Source organism: Juglans regia, chromosome 4 (assembly GCF_001411555.2).
Source record: "Juglans regia cultivar Chandler chromosome 4, Walnut 2.0, whole genome shotgun sequence".
In the NCBI taxonomy this organism is placed as follows: Eukaryota; Viridiplantae; Streptophyta; class Magnoliopsida; order Fagales; family Juglandaceae; genus Juglans; species Juglans regia.
This window is the reverse complement of record NC_049904.1, coordinates 26,860,974-26,879,310: the sequence shown is the minus strand read 5'-3', so window position 1 is coordinate 26,879,310 and position 18,337 is coordinate 26,860,974. Positions and strand designations below refer to the sequence as shown.

Genomic DNA, 18,337 nt, shown 5'->3' with positions numbered 1-18,337 from the left:
TACAACTACTTCATTCTGATTTTTTTTTTAATATTCAAAAAATACATAAATTTACTAATTATAACATTTTTTACTATTTAAAAATAAAAAATAAAATAAAATAGAACAACAATCAAATTAAGAGGCAAATCCAAAAAATAAGCTAACATTTTCCCACAAAGTTGCTTCAGAGAATCAGTCGAATGCTTTAGAGCATGGAATAATAAATAGTGATTAATAAAAAGAATTTTTTAATAAATAAATAATAGGTCAGAACATTATTTTAGAGTGATGTAGATTATAATATTTTATTTTTTTATTATTTAGTAAAAGATAAAAGATAAAAAGATAAAATAAGGAAAAAGGAAGCGGGGGGAATAACTGGTCACCGTCCCTTCTCTGCCTCGGAAGCCGAAAAGATCATCTGTCTCTGCCTCTTGCGCCCCCAGTAATTCCCGTTTGGTTCAAGCTTAGTAGACAAGCAATATGAGATCCGATTCGGCAAAAACGGTTCGTTTTGTGTAATCTTATGCAAGTATTTAAATGTAGATATTGTTCGGATGGATGGATGGATGGATGGATGGATGGATTTCATTTTCTAGAGCGCGTTTATGTTTTATGTTTTATTTTTTGTGTTTTTTCCCCCATATATTTTAGTTTTGTCGCTTCTTCTTCGACTTCTTTTTTGTGGCGCGAGAAGTTTTGATATTGTGATTGGATTTTTCTGCACTTTGGTTGTAATGGGTGTGATTAGTTAATCTGGGTCAAGGATATACTCATGTGAGGGCTGATTCTTTCTTTGTTGAACTCGGACGAGCCGTCGATTTGTCGCCAAGCAAACCCATGCGATGTTAACTGCTTGGTTGATGAATCATGAGTGGGTCTCAATTTGGATTTTTTTTTTTAATTTATTTGTTTGAGCAAGCAATATGCTAATGCTTTGTCTAATACTTGGGGCTGATTATTGTATAGAATTTTAGTATAACGCTTAATATATCATAATGTTTTCTGGTTTATTTTTAGTTTTCATGCGTACACCATTTTGAGCCTTGTTTTTATTCATTTAGTTATGTTTCTCTGGTAGATCGTATGAATGGCAGAGGTTTGCATTCTGAACTAGTTTTTTTCTTTTTTGTCCTTGGCGATTCCTCTATTCACATCTGTGTGGTTTCGAGTTTAAGTTTCTTGTCTGGCTTTCCCATTTCTATTATTCAAGATTGATTTCTATGTCATCCCATGGGATATCACAATAAATTCTTTGTCTTTAACGTGGTATTGTTTAAGGGCATGTCTGATTTGGTTTTGGTTTGTGTCGTGGTGGTGTGAAACTCGTTGTGTTTGTTCAGCTTATCTATATCACGAATAATGCACTGGGCAGTTTGCATCGTCTTTGATCTATTTATCTTTGTCATGTACGTGATGTGTGTCTTTTAACTTCTCTATAATTATATACTCACCCTGCATTGTCGTGTGTGTAAGAGACTAGATAAATGTGATTTGTTCAATTTGTTTCCATTGTCTGCAACTTGTCTTCTATGAATAAATTGTTGGATTGCTGATCAGCTTCTTTTCAGCAGGCACGTGGTTTGCGACTTTTGTGATCTCTGCTATTCTGCGGCACAAAGGATTTTCCTGAATATATTGAATAGAATATAGGGATAATGGCTGAGGGGATATCAAGTTTTTGGGGTCCTGTCACATCCACTATTGAGGGTTGTGAGAAGAATTATGCCTACTCTTCTTATATTGCTGAATTTTACAACACCATATCCAATATCCCAACCATTCTTTTGGCCCTCTTCGGTCTTATCAATGCCTTAAGACAGCGATTTGAGAAGAGATTTACTGTTCTTCACATATCTAATATTATACTTGCCATTGGAAACATGTTATACCATGCCACTTTGCAACGTGGGTAAGTAATTCTATTCTCATTGATCACCGAAGCTTAATGTCTGTGTGGTTGGTTAACTCTAACAGTGTTGAGGTCTTGTCCTAGTGTAATTGAGATAGGTTTATAAAAGCTTCTTTCTTGTATTCTGAATCCGATACAGAAATTGAAGCCTTATTCTCTTCTTAGTCACAATGAGCAAAAAGTCATGCCGTCTTCCTAATGGAGTTGGGATTAGGGCTTGACTTGGTAGGTTAGCTTGATGCGATTTTTTTTTGGGATTGGGTGAAAAGCTTGTTCTCTCTCATGTGTCAGTAACATGCTCAAGAGCAGTATATGCAGGAACTAACTTAGAAATTAATGGGCCCGTGTTTAAGAAAACTGATTTTGCACATGCACACTTGGGACACTTGCACATTCACTTTAGACCTGGAAGTCTTCTCTTCCCTTAATTATCAAAAAAAAAAAGTCTTCTCTTCCCTTATGCAGTCTGTCAGGATAACATAAACTATTAGAATTTTTTTTTGGATATGATTATTTGCTGTGGACATTTACACTCGAAGGTTTGCTGAACATTTCCAGGCAGCAGCAGAGCGATGAAACTCCTATGGTGTGGGAGATACTACTTTATATGTACATCCTCTACTCTCCAGATTGGCACTACCGTAGCACGATGCCGACGTTCCTCTTTCTTTATGGTGCTTCTTTTGCTGTTGTTCATGCAGTAGTCCGTCTTGGCATTGGCTTCAAGGTGCATTATGTAATATTGTGCCTTCTGTGCATTCCCCGAATGTACAAGTATTACATTCACACACAAGATGCTTCTGCTAAGCGGCTTGCAAGATTATATGTGGCCACCCTTCTTCTAGCTAGCTTGTGTTGGCTCTGCGATCGTGCATTCTGCAAGGAGATATCTAGTTGGCCTGTCAATCCACAAGGTCATGCCGTGTGGCATATCTTCATGGGTTTTAGTTCCTACTCGGCAAATACGTTCTTAATGTTTTGCCGTGCTCAGCAAAGGGAATGGGCCCCAAAAGTTGTCTATTTTATGGGTTTTCTACCCTATGTCAAGATCGAAAAATCAAAAACCCAGTGAATGAAATACAAAGGTACCGAAGTATAGGCACTGTTGAGACGTTTTGGCAGTTGACAGAGGTAAGCACTAAACACAACTAGTTTTGTTTATCACACTGTTAGGTGGCAGAACATTTGCCATATTTATATGCCTTCTGTTGCCAAGTATGATATCGGGATGGCTTGTTTCTGGTGCTTGGATTTGTTTTTTCGATTTAGAAACGGTCTGTGGGATTTGTTATTTAACTCTTTGAGTGGATCATGAATCTTGAATTTTGTAGTCTTGTCTTTCGATCAGACGACTAACCGTTCTTTTGATGTATATATAGTGCCTTTTCAAGCCAGTTTTTTTTTTTTTCTCCTCTTGTCATGGACATCTAGAGATATTTATTGTTGAGTTTTGGTTCATAAAATAAGCTGGTTATATTTTGTCCTTGATGAAGGAGCCCCAGTGTATTTACACGCAGACTTCTATTGTCAATGGACAATATTTACAAAGCTTGACCATGCAACACCACAAAGTAGGCCTAAGCTACACCTGTACTTATATTTTAAAAACACAATGGTACAATTGGAACCCCATTGAAATGTATATAAAGAGCAAAAACTTCTTCATTCCAAGTTGAGAATAACTTCTGGCAGGAGACACCTATAATGTGGTTTTATCGGAGACCAATAGAGAGGTGAAACGTAAGCAACACATTATCCAACTTACACTCCGTGTAAGAGGGGATCTGCTTCGTCCCTCACTCTCTCTGCCTCTCGAGCCTCCCCTCCCGCTCCCCCTCTCTCTACTCTCTCACTCTCTTTGCTCTCATCGAAGCCACCTAGATGATCATCGAAACCTCTGCTCCCTCTCTAAAGACAAAACCAAGCCCTCGCTTCCTCTCATCGAAGCCATCCAGATTCTCTCTACTCTCACTCTCTCGATTTGAAAGTGAAATTGAAACCCAAACTTTGGGTCACGTTGCCTCTCTTGATTCAAAAACTCCATCTCCGTCTTTCTCCTCTCTCGTGACCGAACCCTAACGTAACATCGAGACCTGCAAAGAAGACGTCGAGGTAATTATATTTTGGATTTCATTGTTCATGTTTTCTTCTCCTGACAGTAGATTAGGAGCGTATTTTTTAAAAATACATGATTTTATTTTTAGAAATTCCTAATTTTCAGAAGTTTAATTTTGTAGGGTTTTTTTATTACTTGCTCGAAAAAACTTCAAAACCTTAACCCTGCCTCGACTCCACCGAAGTATAAAGGTACGTAGTGAAATCTGAGTTGGATAGATTTGGAAAGGGAGTCAGAGTCGAGAGAGAGTCAAGCAATCGAAGTAGAGAGAGGGAGAAGTCGACCGATTCGTTCGGGAGTTTGATTTTCGTGAGTTATTAGGAGAGAGAGAGAGAGAGACTCGACCAGGAAGGAGAAACTCATAGATCCCTTGTATGCGTCCCCACTATCACAATTAAGGAAGGCTTACGTGTCACCTCTCTATTGGTCTCTGATAAGACCATATTATAGGTGTCTCCAGCCAGAAGCATTTCTTTTCCAAGTCATAGAAATCCAATGCACTAACTACATTGGTCAATCAGTGTGGGCTATCACAATCGTCTCTCTTAAATTCTTGACCTTTTTGTTAGGCTCATCTATTGAATGATGCATAATTCAAGTCCCATATTTCTTATTGAAATAGATTTTGATATCATTTATAAATCTCCCAAAAGAGGCCTAATCCACAGCTGGCATATATTCTAAGGGTCTTACTATCCTGCCCAACTCTTATTCTTGAGTATACCCCCAGTGTAATTGCATTTTTTTTTTATTCTTTTCTTTTTCTTTCAAATATTTTTTGAACATCTTTAAACAATGAATACATAAATGCACTAGTAATAATTTTTTTAAACATTTAAAAAAAAATACATGAGCAAGAGACAAACTAGTATTTTTTAATATTCTAATGATACAATTGGAGATTATTGGGATTATTATAAAGAGAAAAAATTTCTTCCTCAAACAATGGGTGATTCCACGTACCACTCAAATCCCAATACAAATCATGTGATGAACTTTAATTTTATTTCGTTCATTAACAAGTGTTTGTGCATCATTTTAACCTTGGTGATCAAGCTGGTGTACAATTCAATTTATTGATGCCTGCTTTCTTTATACTTTTTCTTGAAAAGTACGCAAGACAACTAATATTTTATATAAGTTTTCAAAAAAGATTCCTTCAAGTGGATGTTGGACTTTGAGGATCTAGAGGCACATTAAGCCACCTTAAATTAAATATTATAAGACTCATTGAACGAGCCTATTTACCATTGGAGAGAATCTTTGATACAAGTTTCAATATAACTTTTACTATTTTTTATACATTCCGTAAATGTAATTGATTGTATTAATTTTTTTAATATAAATTAAATACAGTTTTGCCACGTCAATAATGTACAAGCGATATGCAAAAATGACTATATATCATGAGTTATAACAAAAACTAAGCTAGATTCTTGACATAAAAAAACTAACTTGCGAAAATTGGAAAGAAATTGGAGAAGGGAAAAAACAAGTAATTTAAAATTAATTTTTTTTTCAAATTAAATTTTGTCATGTTGGAGATGTGAAAGTTTTGTAAATATGACCTTGAAGGACTAGTTCTCGTATAGAGCTGACTCAAGTTCCCTTTTCCCCGATGGGAGGATATTTAGGAACAGATTAGAGTGTCCAATAATTAGAGCCTAGAGGAGAGAGAGAGAGAGAGAGAGAGAGAGTTCATTGATATTAAATAGCTAAATATACTATACAAAGCGTGCTAACTGAAGAATTACTCAAGAGGGTTAGTAAATGGGGGTTTGAGGGTTAGAACACCCACACCATATACAAACATTATCTTGTTTATCTTTTCGTCGTGGGCCGCCATGCATAAACCATGCTGGGCGAGAAATAAGATTTATCAAACGATACAGGGTTTCTACATGTCTAAGTCTATCCCGCCAGCCTCTCCTGCAAGATCTCCCCAAACTTTATGTACAGAGCTTGCTGCTCCTCGAAAGTAAGGTTCGTCAATATCTAAAAAAGTAGTCACGCCATCAGCTAATGCATTCATACTCTACATAAATGGATACGCACATTTTTATATTCAAGCAGTTGAACACATTACCTGGTTCAAGACCGTCTCAACCGATAAGCCTTGTTGCACGACAAATGACTGATGGTAGATGTAAGCAAATACAGCAATCACCATCTACATTTGAAGACAAATTTTGGTCATGGAAAAATGCATTATGGCCATATTTTATTCAACTGATCAATCAACAAATAATTACGCTTCAAAGTATACACGGCATGGCGAATTCTTTTCTAACACGAGAAAAACAAAGGAAAAAAGCCAATGAAAAACAGAGACTGAAAAGATAAGGAATGGCTTTGTAATCGCCAGCTTTAAGTAGAATCAATGAAGTGAATTTGAAGCAACAATAGAGATCTTAGAAATGAAAGAGACAGAATGCACCTAGTTGGGAATCCACGACTTTTCACACCAAGTACACAGATTAGTAATAAAGCTGAACTTCCAGCACGAGGCAGGCTCACATAACTTTTATAGTAGTCATGGTTAAACTTCTAAATCTTGGCCATTTATCTCTGTTTCTTAAAGATCGATGTCTCCTGATTTTCCAAGTCTTACGGTTGAAATGCACTGACTTAAAAATCCAATTTCAAATCCATTAAAGGCATGAAGATGAATCTTAAGCAATAGCGCCTCAGTATGTTTGTCACCAGTGTCAGCACTAGGTTATCAATATGCTCTATTCCTGGCTTCAGAAGTATCGTGGGTATCTAGCCTTTCCATTTAGTCTTACAGCATTTTTATTTATAGTTTTATGTTCTTTTTTTTTTTTTTCTTTTTCCTGGGAAGTAGATGGTGAAAGGGTCGAAGAAATTATGGGATACAGAGAGGGGCATCCACTAGACCGAACCCCCCCCCAACGCCTCTTCTCCAAAATGAGTATGAAGGAGCCTTCCTTTTTTATGGAGTTTTATGTTCACTTTCGTAAAGTCATCTACTTCTCTCAGTCTTCGATAAAAGTTTCCAAGCGTAAAACATAATATATATCTACAAACGTCAACAAAACAATCAAGATGCCATAATTTTCTGCCAAAAATGACTATACAGCTAATCACACATGGATTAGGCATGGAAGCTTATCTGAAGAGTAAAGTTATATATAACTGATAAAAAAGGAGTAAAGTTATATAAACCATGAAATCACAGAGAGAGAGAGAGAGAGAGAGAGATTCATAGGAATCTGCTAGATTCAAACTTCATCAAAGCTTTTACCTGGCAGTCCATTCTATCTGTAATTCCACCATGTCCAGGAATACTATCACCAAAATCCTGTGGCCAAAAAGGAAAATATAGCATCCTGTGTGAAAAATCTTGGAAGCTTATCATCTATTGATTGAATCACTTTAATTTAGAAAACATTAAGATCAACCTTGATTTTGAAAGCTCTTTTGAAACCACTAGCGAAGAAGCCTCCAAAAGGTGCTATTATAGATGCAAACAAGCCAAGACATAGAGCATGCCATTGAACTGGCAAAATTGAGACCTCTTTCCAAGGAAACTGTATAAGAGAAAAACAACTCATGATGCATGTGAATCTGAGTTACATAATTTTTTACTCAAGATCTATATTTCACTTCCTACAATAGGAGTTCAATAATTAGCAGCTTTTTACAACTTAAGTTACCATAGTTGCAAATAGCTCAAAAGGTGGACAAGAGCCACGTTTTCAACAGTTAATAGTTGGACAAAGATAGCTGATTCATCATGTGAGAGTTGGAATTATAATACATGTAACAGCAAATATTATTAGAAACTTCAGCACAAACAAACTAAAAGCAGAAGAAAGGCGAGTATTAACTTAGGAACTTACATGTTTATATGTGAAAGCACATATTTATACTCCTACGAGGCATAATTGATATTTTTAGCCCTAATTAAAAACCAAGTCCAACACATCCACACTGGGCATGGGAAGAATGTATAGGTCAGGTATGCATTACGATATCCAGGTTGACAGTAAAAAGTGTTTGTTCATGGAAACGTTCTTCAGATGAACAAAGGATGTTGATTCTTGTGGAAACTCCAAGGGGGCATTAATGGAGTAAAAGCATTTCAAAAGAATATCCAGGAGGGAAATTCTGAGACGAAATTGCAGAAAAATATGCAGGGGAACAACCTTGAGTAGATGAACAGCTAGCAGTGGTTGAGTCCTATGATAGCAAAACCAAATTTAACAAGTATCTACATGCAGAATGGCTTGTCAAAGTCAAATATTCTGAACAGCGTAACTATCTATATTGAATTCTGGAATGGTTACTTTGTGAAATCAACTAGATGTTTTCTTATTCCCCTACATTTTGGATGTGAAAGCACACACGTTATACATACTACATGTAGGATGACAGGGGATACTACAAGAAGATTTAGACCAATATATGGTTTACTTACTGGGCAAGTAAGATACATGCTACTTGTTTATATAAAAGCATCTTCAATTGAGTGCCACTTTACTCACCGATTGAGGAACCCATCCAAGTAAAGAGAAATGCTCAGGCTTAAACAAAGGACCAGGATCACAGTAAAGCCAACCAGTTGATAAATCCTGCATGTCATCAACTCAAGAGAATAAGGATAAAGTTTTTTCAGAACCAATCTATTGTGTTTCTTCAAACATTAACGACTTGAGCATTGCTATTCATAAGCCTATACACCACACACCAAAATTTTTTTATTTTTTTAAAAATTTTTTAAAGTTTTTTTTGGTTTTATTATTCTTAAAATAATTGAATTATTCTACTCATAATACATATACCACATATTTGGTAAGAGAATAAAATTAAAGAAATCATAAAAAGGATGGTGTGTGGTGTATGAGGCTTAGGAATAGAATTTTTCTAACGACTTACGTTCCATAAAAAGAATTACCTTCCTCGGACATGTTAGCCACGGAAAACGACCCATGACCTTTGCAAGCTGCATGAGCAAGTGAACATATCCATGTTTACAGGGATTCATAGAAATTAACATTACTACCAGAAATCAGCCCGCAATTACTTTCATGGTAAATGAAAATGAATTCTACAAACATGGTCAGATAGACTTAAGCATGTAAAAGGACAAATTTGATGGTAAAATGCTCTATAAAGTGGATGCGGTGGAACTCCATGTGAAGCACTGAAAACACATTTTAGCCTTGGTAGGAGAATGAAAAGCTTTCAGATGCATATTTCAAGGAGAGGCTCGCCATAAATTTGAATCTGTCATTGAGCAATTGAGGATATCAGATCTTATTGGAAGGTGGTAGAGGCTCGCCATAGGTTTGACCAAAGATCATAACCACCACCACAGAGTGCTGGATCAAAATCTTCGAAGTCAGGAACATTGAACTCCAAGGTATAGTATGAAATTACAAAATAAGAAGATGATATTTGTAATTGCCACTGTTAAGAATTCAGGCCATACTTTGATAAATGTAGGTTCGCCGAAAGTGGAGGTTCAGTATTGAATAGATGAAAAGCTATGAGGAAGCTTATAAGAACCATAAAGGGGATTGCATTATGCTCAAAGAACTAGTGCGGACTCATGGCTAGAAAAAGCCAAGAAGTCATGTCTTGGAACTGAATCAAAACTTTAGTCTTACATCGGAATATGGGTTGACATGCAACTGAGATTAATCCTCAGAAGTTTTGCTTATGAATTTTACTTTGCTTATGGGTTTTATACCCTCCAATAAGAAGTCGACACGTCGGCATCTCTTGGGTTTCTAAAAAAGATTATTTGATTTTCTAGTTATTAATTTTATTAATTATTAATTTAACATGTTTCTTGCTTCCGCCGGTCTCTCTCCCCAAACCCATCAAAATTCACAAGTGCACTTTGAGACTTCTAAATTTCACTAGTTATAGATCTTTCCTCATCTCTAGTATTTATCTTCTCTTTTACAGGTCTCAATCCCTTTACTGGTTCTCCCAACACTCTTTTCAACTTTTTTTTCTTCGCTTGGTTCCTGAGAAAATAATAAGCAACAAATAATATTTTATTTATGGATTTTTTTGAGCAAACAGAAACTCTTCGTCATCTGGTTGTTTGCTTTGTTAATGAAGAGAGTGTGAGAAAGTTTGACTCTGTAACATCTGGAATGCTCTGGAAAAATATAAACCACACCATTCCCGACTTGGTAAACTGAGGTAAGTTTCATAAACATTGAAAAAAATGATGATTTTCTTACCTTTTTCACAGGTTTCTGGTCAAAAAGCAATCTACACCTTTCTATTACCTGACACCGCATAGATTCATGTAATTTTTCTTAAAATGTCTATTAATTTATTACCTAGAACTCTACCATTAGGTCATACATTTTCTTTGCTTTTCTTGGGTTTCTCGGCAGAAAAATAGGGAACTTGGGAATGTCATCAGAGTTTTGTATGATGTGGCGAGCAACCTGACGAAGGGAAAAACCTGAGATGGTGGAGTCACAGGAGATGGAGAGGGTCAAGTCTACGTTGGAGAGTTGAAAAAGAGCAGAATACCAGTGTAATAGGAGATCACATTCATGGCATGTAGCTACTAGCAAAAGTGGTGACTGGACTGGGACGGCGAGACGAATAGGGTGGAGTGAGGCAACAATTGAACAATCTCAGTTAGTCAAGATGTAATCAAACTAATAAACAATGTCAAACCATTTCCAAAACATTATTAGTGATAAGTAATACTATTGCACAAAATGCTAGCCATCAACTTGATAACTTACATAGTTGTAGTAACGCATGATATCATTCGACTCAACACTAATCGGATCAAATTCAATGAATATACTGTCTATTTATACAATATTGGAAACATAAATATGGGAATTTTCGAATGCTGTATGGCCATTAAGTTGCACTCAGTGCCCAGTATTATGATTAATTAAAGGACAAGATCAATGCAATCCATATCACAAGGACTGAGGCATGGCACCATACTTACTCAAATGGTGGGTAATGGAGATGTAAACATAAAAGGCGACATGCCACTGGAAAATTAGGCTTGTGAGGAAAATGTTTCCCCATAGTTGCTAGGACAATGCTTCCTCAAAGTTACTCAGCAAGCAATAAACATAATAAAACATAAATGCATTTACCATGAACGAGGAAAAGAACCTGTGCTTACCACAAATGCAGAGATGATAGTTGTAACAGATGCTCCGATGAATCCCTCCCAAGTTTTCTTTGGAGATAACTTGATTAAAGGGGTTCTTCCAAAAAAGAAGCCGAAGACATAAGCAGCAATGTCATTGATGGCTATAAGAGTTGCTGGAAGAAGAAACCTGCATAAATAGCCCACGTGTCCAAATATAAAACATCAGAATTTAAAAACTAGATTATCAGCCACGTGAACCAAGATAAAAAGCATAGAAGTCTAAACATAATCTTAATGCAGTTAGTTGTAGGGTGCACAAACTAAAGAATGTAACTGATACTCCTTGAATGCATCTCATCAACCCAACCTCAGAAAAACAAGAAGCTTTATAGGAAGTGAACTAATAAGGGAAACATACATTACTTCCAAGGAAGCAAATAAATAAATAAAACAAATAAAAACATCACGCCCAAATTTCCAAAGAGCAAGTAAAGAATTGAGAATCTCTACGCACACTGTCAAGGACAACAATATATCTAGAAAAGGCTTCAAAGTACAGGCTTCCCTCTGGTTCAATCTCATATCAACTGATAGAATTGAAACTGAGAACCTTTTTAACTATTCCTTCTGTCTCAAAAAAGACAAAAACCTTTCCTTTTGAATTGTCACTAGACATTTGAAACTTAGAGAAAGTTCATGCTTCTTCAATTTGCTATATTATCCTTACCATTTTCAGAAGTTCGACAAGATTCTTATCAAAAGTTGTGCCACCTCTAATAAAAGATGAAAGACTTTTTAAAAATATTATATACTTTTACCTTTTTATTAGTTATCTTACAATTTCATACCACCTTTCAGTGGCTTAATAGGCTTCCCAATTGGCCTGTTAGTATCCACTTGCTGGAGGGTAAGCCAATTTAGACAAGCACCTATAACGCAACAAGCAGTTAGGAATCTCAAGAGATCTAAGAAGCAGAGCAAGGACCCATTAGTCCTAATGTACAACTTCTAAATGATTTTATCATTAAGATTAAAAAAAAAATTAAATAAATAAACTAACTAATATCACATATCAAACTTCATAGAACCGGGTGCCAACTCTTTTTTTTTAAGTGTACTGGGTGCCAACTATGTAGATAGTAAATTTTTTTTTTTTTTTTTTTGATAAGTTACTATGTAGATAGTAAATTCTAATAGGCAAGTATCAGAAAAGAGGTGGAAAAAAGGTCCAAAAGGAGTCTACTAAAGGAAGTTAATGAAAGTAAAGCAACGGTACAAATGGTCTGTGAGTTAGAATTTTGAGTTTGTCGACAAGATCCAAAATCAGCTATATGTTTTTCTTATGAAAGTTGAGTTACCAGAAAATTCCTTCAAAAATATTGGCAACGGTGAAGGAAGACTGCGCAAACACGACAATTAGAATCATGTGCGTCCATGCATACTGGCCAAACTGATACTTGTACATCTTCTTCTTTAATGTAAGAATGAACCACATAAAACCTGAGCTCCATTACACAAAAAATGTTGTCATCAGAAATATTGTTAATAGTGGCCATAAAACAACAATATTAATGATGATGAAGATGATAATAATAATAACAACAACAATACTAAGAATAAAAATAATAATAAGAACAACAACAACAACAATAACAACAATAATATGAAATACAATTTACGAATATAAACAGTAATTGCGTTTAAAATATTAGACAGGTATAAAAGAGGTCTTTTGATATCATGGCCATTATGCCAAAGAACAAGAATAATGTGTATAACCAACCTGCAATGTACAAGAAATAACAGATAGCCATGTGATACTTGAAAAGGCTGTTCACAAATCGATCAAAAAATCTGTCTGCCGTTATAGTATTGACCAGCCGTTGACTGAAAAGGCGACCATATACAAATAACATTGCAGTGAAGAAAAAGTGCCTGAACACAAAAATTGGAAATGAATAAATACATATAAGATGGAATAAATAAAATCTAGGAAGAACAATTTCTGTTGACATTGTGACAATCAAATCCCATTCTTACCAATTTAATAGCCTAAATCCTGGGAGATGTTTATCTTCATGAGCTTTCCTGAGTAGATTGAACAGCTCTCTAGCCATAAAGATTTGGATAACCACCACCATAGCCATAATATAAAGATGACCCATGTAGATAATAAATACAAAGCCCCCAATCATCCAAAGAGATGAATATGCACGGATCCACATTGACCTGTATTTATTACGATCATCAGCAAGTAAATGGCCTCCATTTGCTTTGCTATCCTCTGGAATAACCTGACAGCCGAAGAAGAAAAACTAATCAAATTATATACTAAGCCCCTTACCGTTAACAAAGTCAATATATGTTGAACTCTAGACTCTTTAACTTCAATATAAAATTATTTAGATTCAGTTTCCAAATAGATGGTTGCCAAAAGGGATGAAATTGATATTAAACCAGAAAATTAAATCTTAGGTTAATTGCATATTCAATATGCAAACCTCATTTGAGCGTCTACGATGTCGACTACGAGGAGTTGACAGAGTACTGGTACTATTATCCTTTTGCATGGCTCTTCAAACAATTCTTTACTCGAAGGAAAAAATAACAGAAATATGGATGATGCAGAAAATAGCCCCCTGAAACATCAAACGCACAAGACAAGAGTTATAGACCAATTAGCAAATAATAGCACATAGGAGAAAGGGGGCAATATTAAAAAATAAAAATAAAATCCAAAATTATTACGGAGGAAACTGATAAAGTGGACTTAACAAACTACAGGAATTAATTATCAACTTAGGATCAGAGGCCATCACTATTCTATGAACCAGTTCGTAAAGCAAATTTTTAGTGCAAACACCACATCAGCTTCAATGAAAATTATGCCTCTCAAAAAACATCAAACTTCACATGGAAAAACACAAAATATTGATACGTCTGAATGAATGAGGGAATCAGGATAACCACCTAAAAATTGCACAAATACACCAATATGAAGGAATAACTGCAGCATTCTCAAGAATGCCTAACAAAGAAAAGCTAACAAGAACATTAGTGGCGGAACTGGCAATTTTTCTGAGGGAGGGCCAAATTTTCTAGTGTGACACATTGAAATTCAAAAATCATAAAAACATAACTATATATAAAATTAGATCTCGATAATTTGCAATATACACGTAGAAAAAAAATTCTAAAAATACGTCTTAATATATGTTTCAGATTTTTTATGATAATGTTTCATGAAATAATATTCATCCATTATTATTTTTGTAATGAAATATTTAGAATTTATTTGCTTCATAGAAACTATCAAGTAATCTTTTAGAATGTCATCTTTCATTCTGGTATCTAAGCTAATTTATTAAGTTTCATGTAAACTCTAGATATTTTCATGTCACATTAAGCATATAATACTATAACAGAGACCTTCAACTATTTTCCATATAGATCACCAACCTTAAATGATTTTTCTTATATTTTTACTTTGGACTCCATATTAAGAAGTCTAATATTGTATAACAAAAAACTTTGAGATCCATATTAATAAGTTTGGAATTTTATAAAATTTTGCAGAGCATATGAGATTATAAATTTCTTTTTGGAAAAGCACGGAGTTAAAGCGTCTTTCATGTGCAATCAACTACGAGACTAAGGGAGGTAGCACAAGTCGAGGAAAGAATAAAGGGAAGGCATTGTGAAGACGATCTCGTAGTGAGATGTTCGGGTAGAGGATTAGTTTTATGGAAACAAGGCCTAGGGTTGGGGAGGTATGTTTTGTATTTTGGGCTTGGTGTATTTTGGGTAGGTTTCATGGGATTTTTGGGTCATTTAGGGCTCCCTTGTATGGGCTAGGTGTTTTCTGGTACACGTCCAGTGTACTTAGTTAGTCCTATTGATATATATATATATATATATATATATAATATTATTACTTATAAAAAAAAATTATGATTAAAAACTAGGGTATATTTTGAATTTTCAAAAAATTTTGGGGGGGCCATGAGATACATGTAGGTCCGTCCGCCACTAAAGGACATGTAGCATACAAATAACAGATCATTGCTCATACAATATTAGAATATGAGAATAGCAACGCACAATAATACAACTAAAAGAAAATTATGTTTTTCTATTCCACCATATAAAGGTCCATAATATGTCTATCTTAAGCAACAATTTTGTATTTACTTAAACACGCATCATTGTAATTTCTCTTTCCCACATCCACAACCTTAAAACCAAATCCTAGCCAAGTTATTGGTCTCAATTGACCATGAACTAACCATATTCATAGACATTCTCCAATAGTCTCTTCAAAAGGGACCATCTCATTCTTAAAAGAGGGAATGTAAACATCCCATACTGAATAGAAGAGTTAATTTCTCACTAGAACATTGATAAACATGTTAGCATATACTCCTTTATTGTTTTTGTTTTTATTTTTGTTTTCAAATTTTGTTTTGCTTTTCCTGAGCTAAAAAGGTTAGAGGGGAACTCCTTGTCTAGGCATTACCAGTACTCAACATTTGGACACCCAAAAGGAGGTTCCACGAGATGCACACGGACTGCAGGCACTATCTTATGTAGGCGAGACGTAACCTGACCTCAAACCCATCGAAGTCATGGGGATAATAACAAAATTAAGAAGGAAAAAAAAAGGCTTTGAGCTCGAATGAACGCAGAAAATTATACTCCCCTTGAGCTATGCCTTTATTTATCAGTAAAATTTTACTCTTACTTATCAAAAAACAAATTCCCAAAGACCTTGACCAGCGCGCCGATGAGACACGGTCACACGAGCCATGAACTTGTAGGGAGTAAGCGTGTCACTAAAACATGAACTCCAATTCATCAAATCACGTTGGATTAAACATTATCCCTAGTCCAACACATCCGGTGTGGTACTAGAACAGTAGCACTGGCACAAGACCACGCATGTTTGGCTTCAGACACAAACTGCAACCATTCCCACTTTCACGATAAAAATATATATATATATATATATATATTTAAGAAATTAAAAAGCCAAAGAAACTTAAATCAAACAAATACTCACACGAAGACTAAAACCCCCCAAACAAATCTGAAAAGAAAAAAGCTCCGAATTATTACGGAAGAAACATTTCAGCGGAATCAAAATGCTGGAAATCAAAATGGCTCCCTACGCCAAATCTGAACGGAACCACAGAAGACCTTGTTTAAAGCGAAAATTTGAACCTGAAATCGATACGAAACCAGCGTAGACGCACGTGCATATTTATATACCAGAGAGAGAGAGAGAGAGAGAGTGAAACCTGGAGAGTCGCAAAAATGAGAGGGAGCGAATACGAATAGTAGGGGAAGCGAGGCAAAGGAAGTTCTCTTTGGCTCGATCACTATCTTGTGGAATGCGTAAAAATGCAGTAACTGAATTGGAAACCAGTTTTTGGTTCAATGGGGTTTCCCTAAACAATGGATCCATACTATATTTAATATATATATATATATATTTAAAATCATTATTAATAATCTTCCCTTCATATGAGAATTGATACGATAAAAATAAATTTATAATTTAATATAATTTAATATAATTTATTAGATCTATTTTATAATAAAAATAATTTTATAATTTAATTTTTTTGTATAAAAATTCATATCAATTTGTAAATTTATTTTTGTGTAATTCTTTTATAATTAAAATATTTTAGAAATACTTTCAACACATCTCATCTTATTTTATCATTACAATTTTATCAAATTCACATACAAAATATAATAAAAAATTTAACTTTTTTCAATTTTAAAATAATAATAATATTAAAAAATAATATTTTATTCAACTTATCTCATCTCATTATCGCTTAATTTCTAATTTACAATAAAAAAAAAATTCACAATAAACCATATCATGTTTCTTGAAAAGTTGAAAGTGAAGAGTTTCCAAACAGTTAGGATATAAGAGAAGACTTTAGGATTTTGTTTTAATATTTCTAATTAACATCATGGTAGAGTTGTGTGATGTAAAATTTACTTGTAGCATTTCTCATATTTAAAACACCAAAAAGATTTTTTTTCTCATTTCTCAACAACAAATTTTCATTTAGGCCCATTTGGATATAAAAAGTGTTTAATCTCATCTCATCTCATTATTACAATTTTTTTAAATTTCTACATAAAATATAATAAACAATTCAAATTTTTCAAATTTCAAAATAATAATAATATTAAAAAATAATACTCTAAAAATATTTTATTCAACTTTCATCGCAACTCATATAATCTTAACCTACTATCTAAACGACACCTTAATGATTTGTGGTCTAATTCTTTCGTAAAAGACCCACTAAAGTTAGAGAGAATTTCGTAAGAAAATTTGATTTGATTATTATCTTAATTTGGTTTCATAATTATCAAATCACTTGATTTTCATAATTATAAATCACTCGGTTGCGTTTAAGTAATAAGGTGATCTCAGATATTCAGTAAATATAGTAAAAAAATAATGATAGAATATTGAATAGTAGTGAAAAGTATGTAAAAAGTAATAATAAAATAATAAATAATAGTGAAATATTCTGATAATACTCTACTACCCAAACTAGAATTTAATGAATGGCAGTGAAAAGTAATGTTTATTCTGATAAAGATATTTACCATATATGGTTTGTATATAATTTTTCTATAAATATGGACCAATACTTTGTATTCAATAACAATTGAGAATAAGAAAAATGTAGCTCTCAAAGTCTATCTTCGTCATTCTCTCATTCCCCATCTCTTTCTCTAATTGTGTTTTATGTTTTCTATCATGGTATCTTGGCTAACGCCAAATTCAATCATTTGGACTATTTCTTTTAAAATTATTTTACTGGTTTTACCTCTCACAAAACTTTCATCAACGTTTAATTATGTTTCGTCTCAAATCCATGCATTTAAAGTATCTTTATTAGTTGTCAGCCTTTTCTATTGGATTCTGGTCTGTTGTGAGTACTATTTAAAACCCCATATCCATTTTTGGCCTTTTGATCTTAGTACTATAGTTGACCAACGCCATATGCAGTCTATTTGTTGCCACATCTCCATATTTGATGTTTCAGATGACCACCATATCATCACTAAGGTCATTTTCATCATCTCATCAATAAATGGATATGAATGATACACTCTAATTTCGAACTTAAGTTTTCAAAATTCTCTACGCCTTGAATTTAAGTGAATGTTGGAGATA

The 18,337-nt window shown here is 34.3% G+C and overlaps 2 protein-coding genes across 5 annotated transcripts; one reads left to right on the top strand and one right to left on the bottom strand.

Annotated features, from left to right (window-relative positions):
* The first annotated feature begins 147 nt into the window (after window positions 1–147).
* LOC108996298 (alkaline ceramidase-like) lies at window positions 148–3,298 on the top strand. Of its 3 annotated transcripts, none has more exons than XM_018972118.2 (3): window positions 148–489; window positions 1,557–1,894; window positions 2,453–3,298. In XM_018972118.2, exons 2-3 carry the CDS (start codon window positions 1,641–1,643, stop codon window positions 2,964–2,966), a joined length of 768 nt encoding a protein of 255 aa, XP_018827663.1. In that variant the 5' UTR covers window positions 148–489; window positions 1,557–1,640; the 3' UTR covers window positions 2,967–3,298. The 3 variants fall into 3 exon arrangements, with proteins under 3 accessions (XP_018827663.1, XP_018827679.1, XP_018827670.1); XM_018972134.2 differs by having other exon boundaries at window positions 335–489; window positions 1,554–1,894; XM_018972125.2 differs by lacking the exon at window positions 148–489 and adding an exon at window positions 606–856.
* Window positions 3,299–5,689: 2,391 nt separating this feature from the next.
* LOC108996280 (phosphatidate cytidylyltransferase 1-like) lies at window positions 5,690–16,573 on the bottom strand. 2 transcript variants are annotated; one of them, XM_018972079.2, is made up of 12 exons: window positions 16,422–16,573; window positions 13,626–13,763; window positions 13,165–13,418; window positions 12,908–13,059; window positions 12,483–12,624; window positions 11,155–11,311; window positions 8,929–8,976; window positions 8,519–8,605; window positions 7,433–7,561; window positions 7,276–7,332; window positions 6,097–6,180; window positions 5,690–6,005 (listed from the first exon to the last, which is right to left on the bottom strand). In XM_018972079.2, exons 2-12 carry the CDS (start codon window positions 13,692–13,694, stop codon window positions 5,922–5,924), a joined length of 1,263 nt encoding a protein of 420 aa, XP_018827624.1. In that variant the 5' UTR covers window positions 13,695–13,763; window positions 16,422–16,573; the 3' UTR covers window positions 5,690–5,921. The 2 variants fall into 2 exon arrangements, with proteins under 2 accessions (XP_018827624.1, XP_018827631.1); XM_018972086.2 differs by lacking the exon at window positions 16,422–16,573 and adding an exon at window positions 16,345–16,363 and having other exon boundaries at window positions 5,712–6,005.
* Between the last annotated feature and the right edge of the window lie 1,764 nt (window positions 16,574–18,337).

Bases quoted from the DNA above. Each gene is read 5' to 3' on its own strand.
- LOC108996298 (XM_018972118.2), top strand. From the start codon at position 1,641: ATGGCTGAGGGGATATCAAGTTTTTGGGGTCCTGTCACATCCACTATT. The intron at 1,895-2,452 runs GTAAGTAATTCT...GAACATTTCCAG, and splicing joins CATGCCACTTTGCAACGTGG to GCAGCAGCAGAGCGATGAAA.
- LOC108996280 (XM_018972079.2), bottom strand. From the start codon at position 13,694: ATGCAAAAGGATAATAGTACCAGTACTCTGTCAACTCCTCGTAGTCGA. The intron at 13,419-13,625 runs GTTTGCATATTG...TTCGGCTGTCAG, and splicing joins ATCGTAGACGCTCAAATGAG to GTTATTCCAGAGGATAGCAA. The intron at 12,625-12,907 runs GTTGGTTATACA...AATGGAGCTCAG, and splicing joins TTATTTCTTGTACATTGCAG to GTTTTATGTGGTTCATTCTT.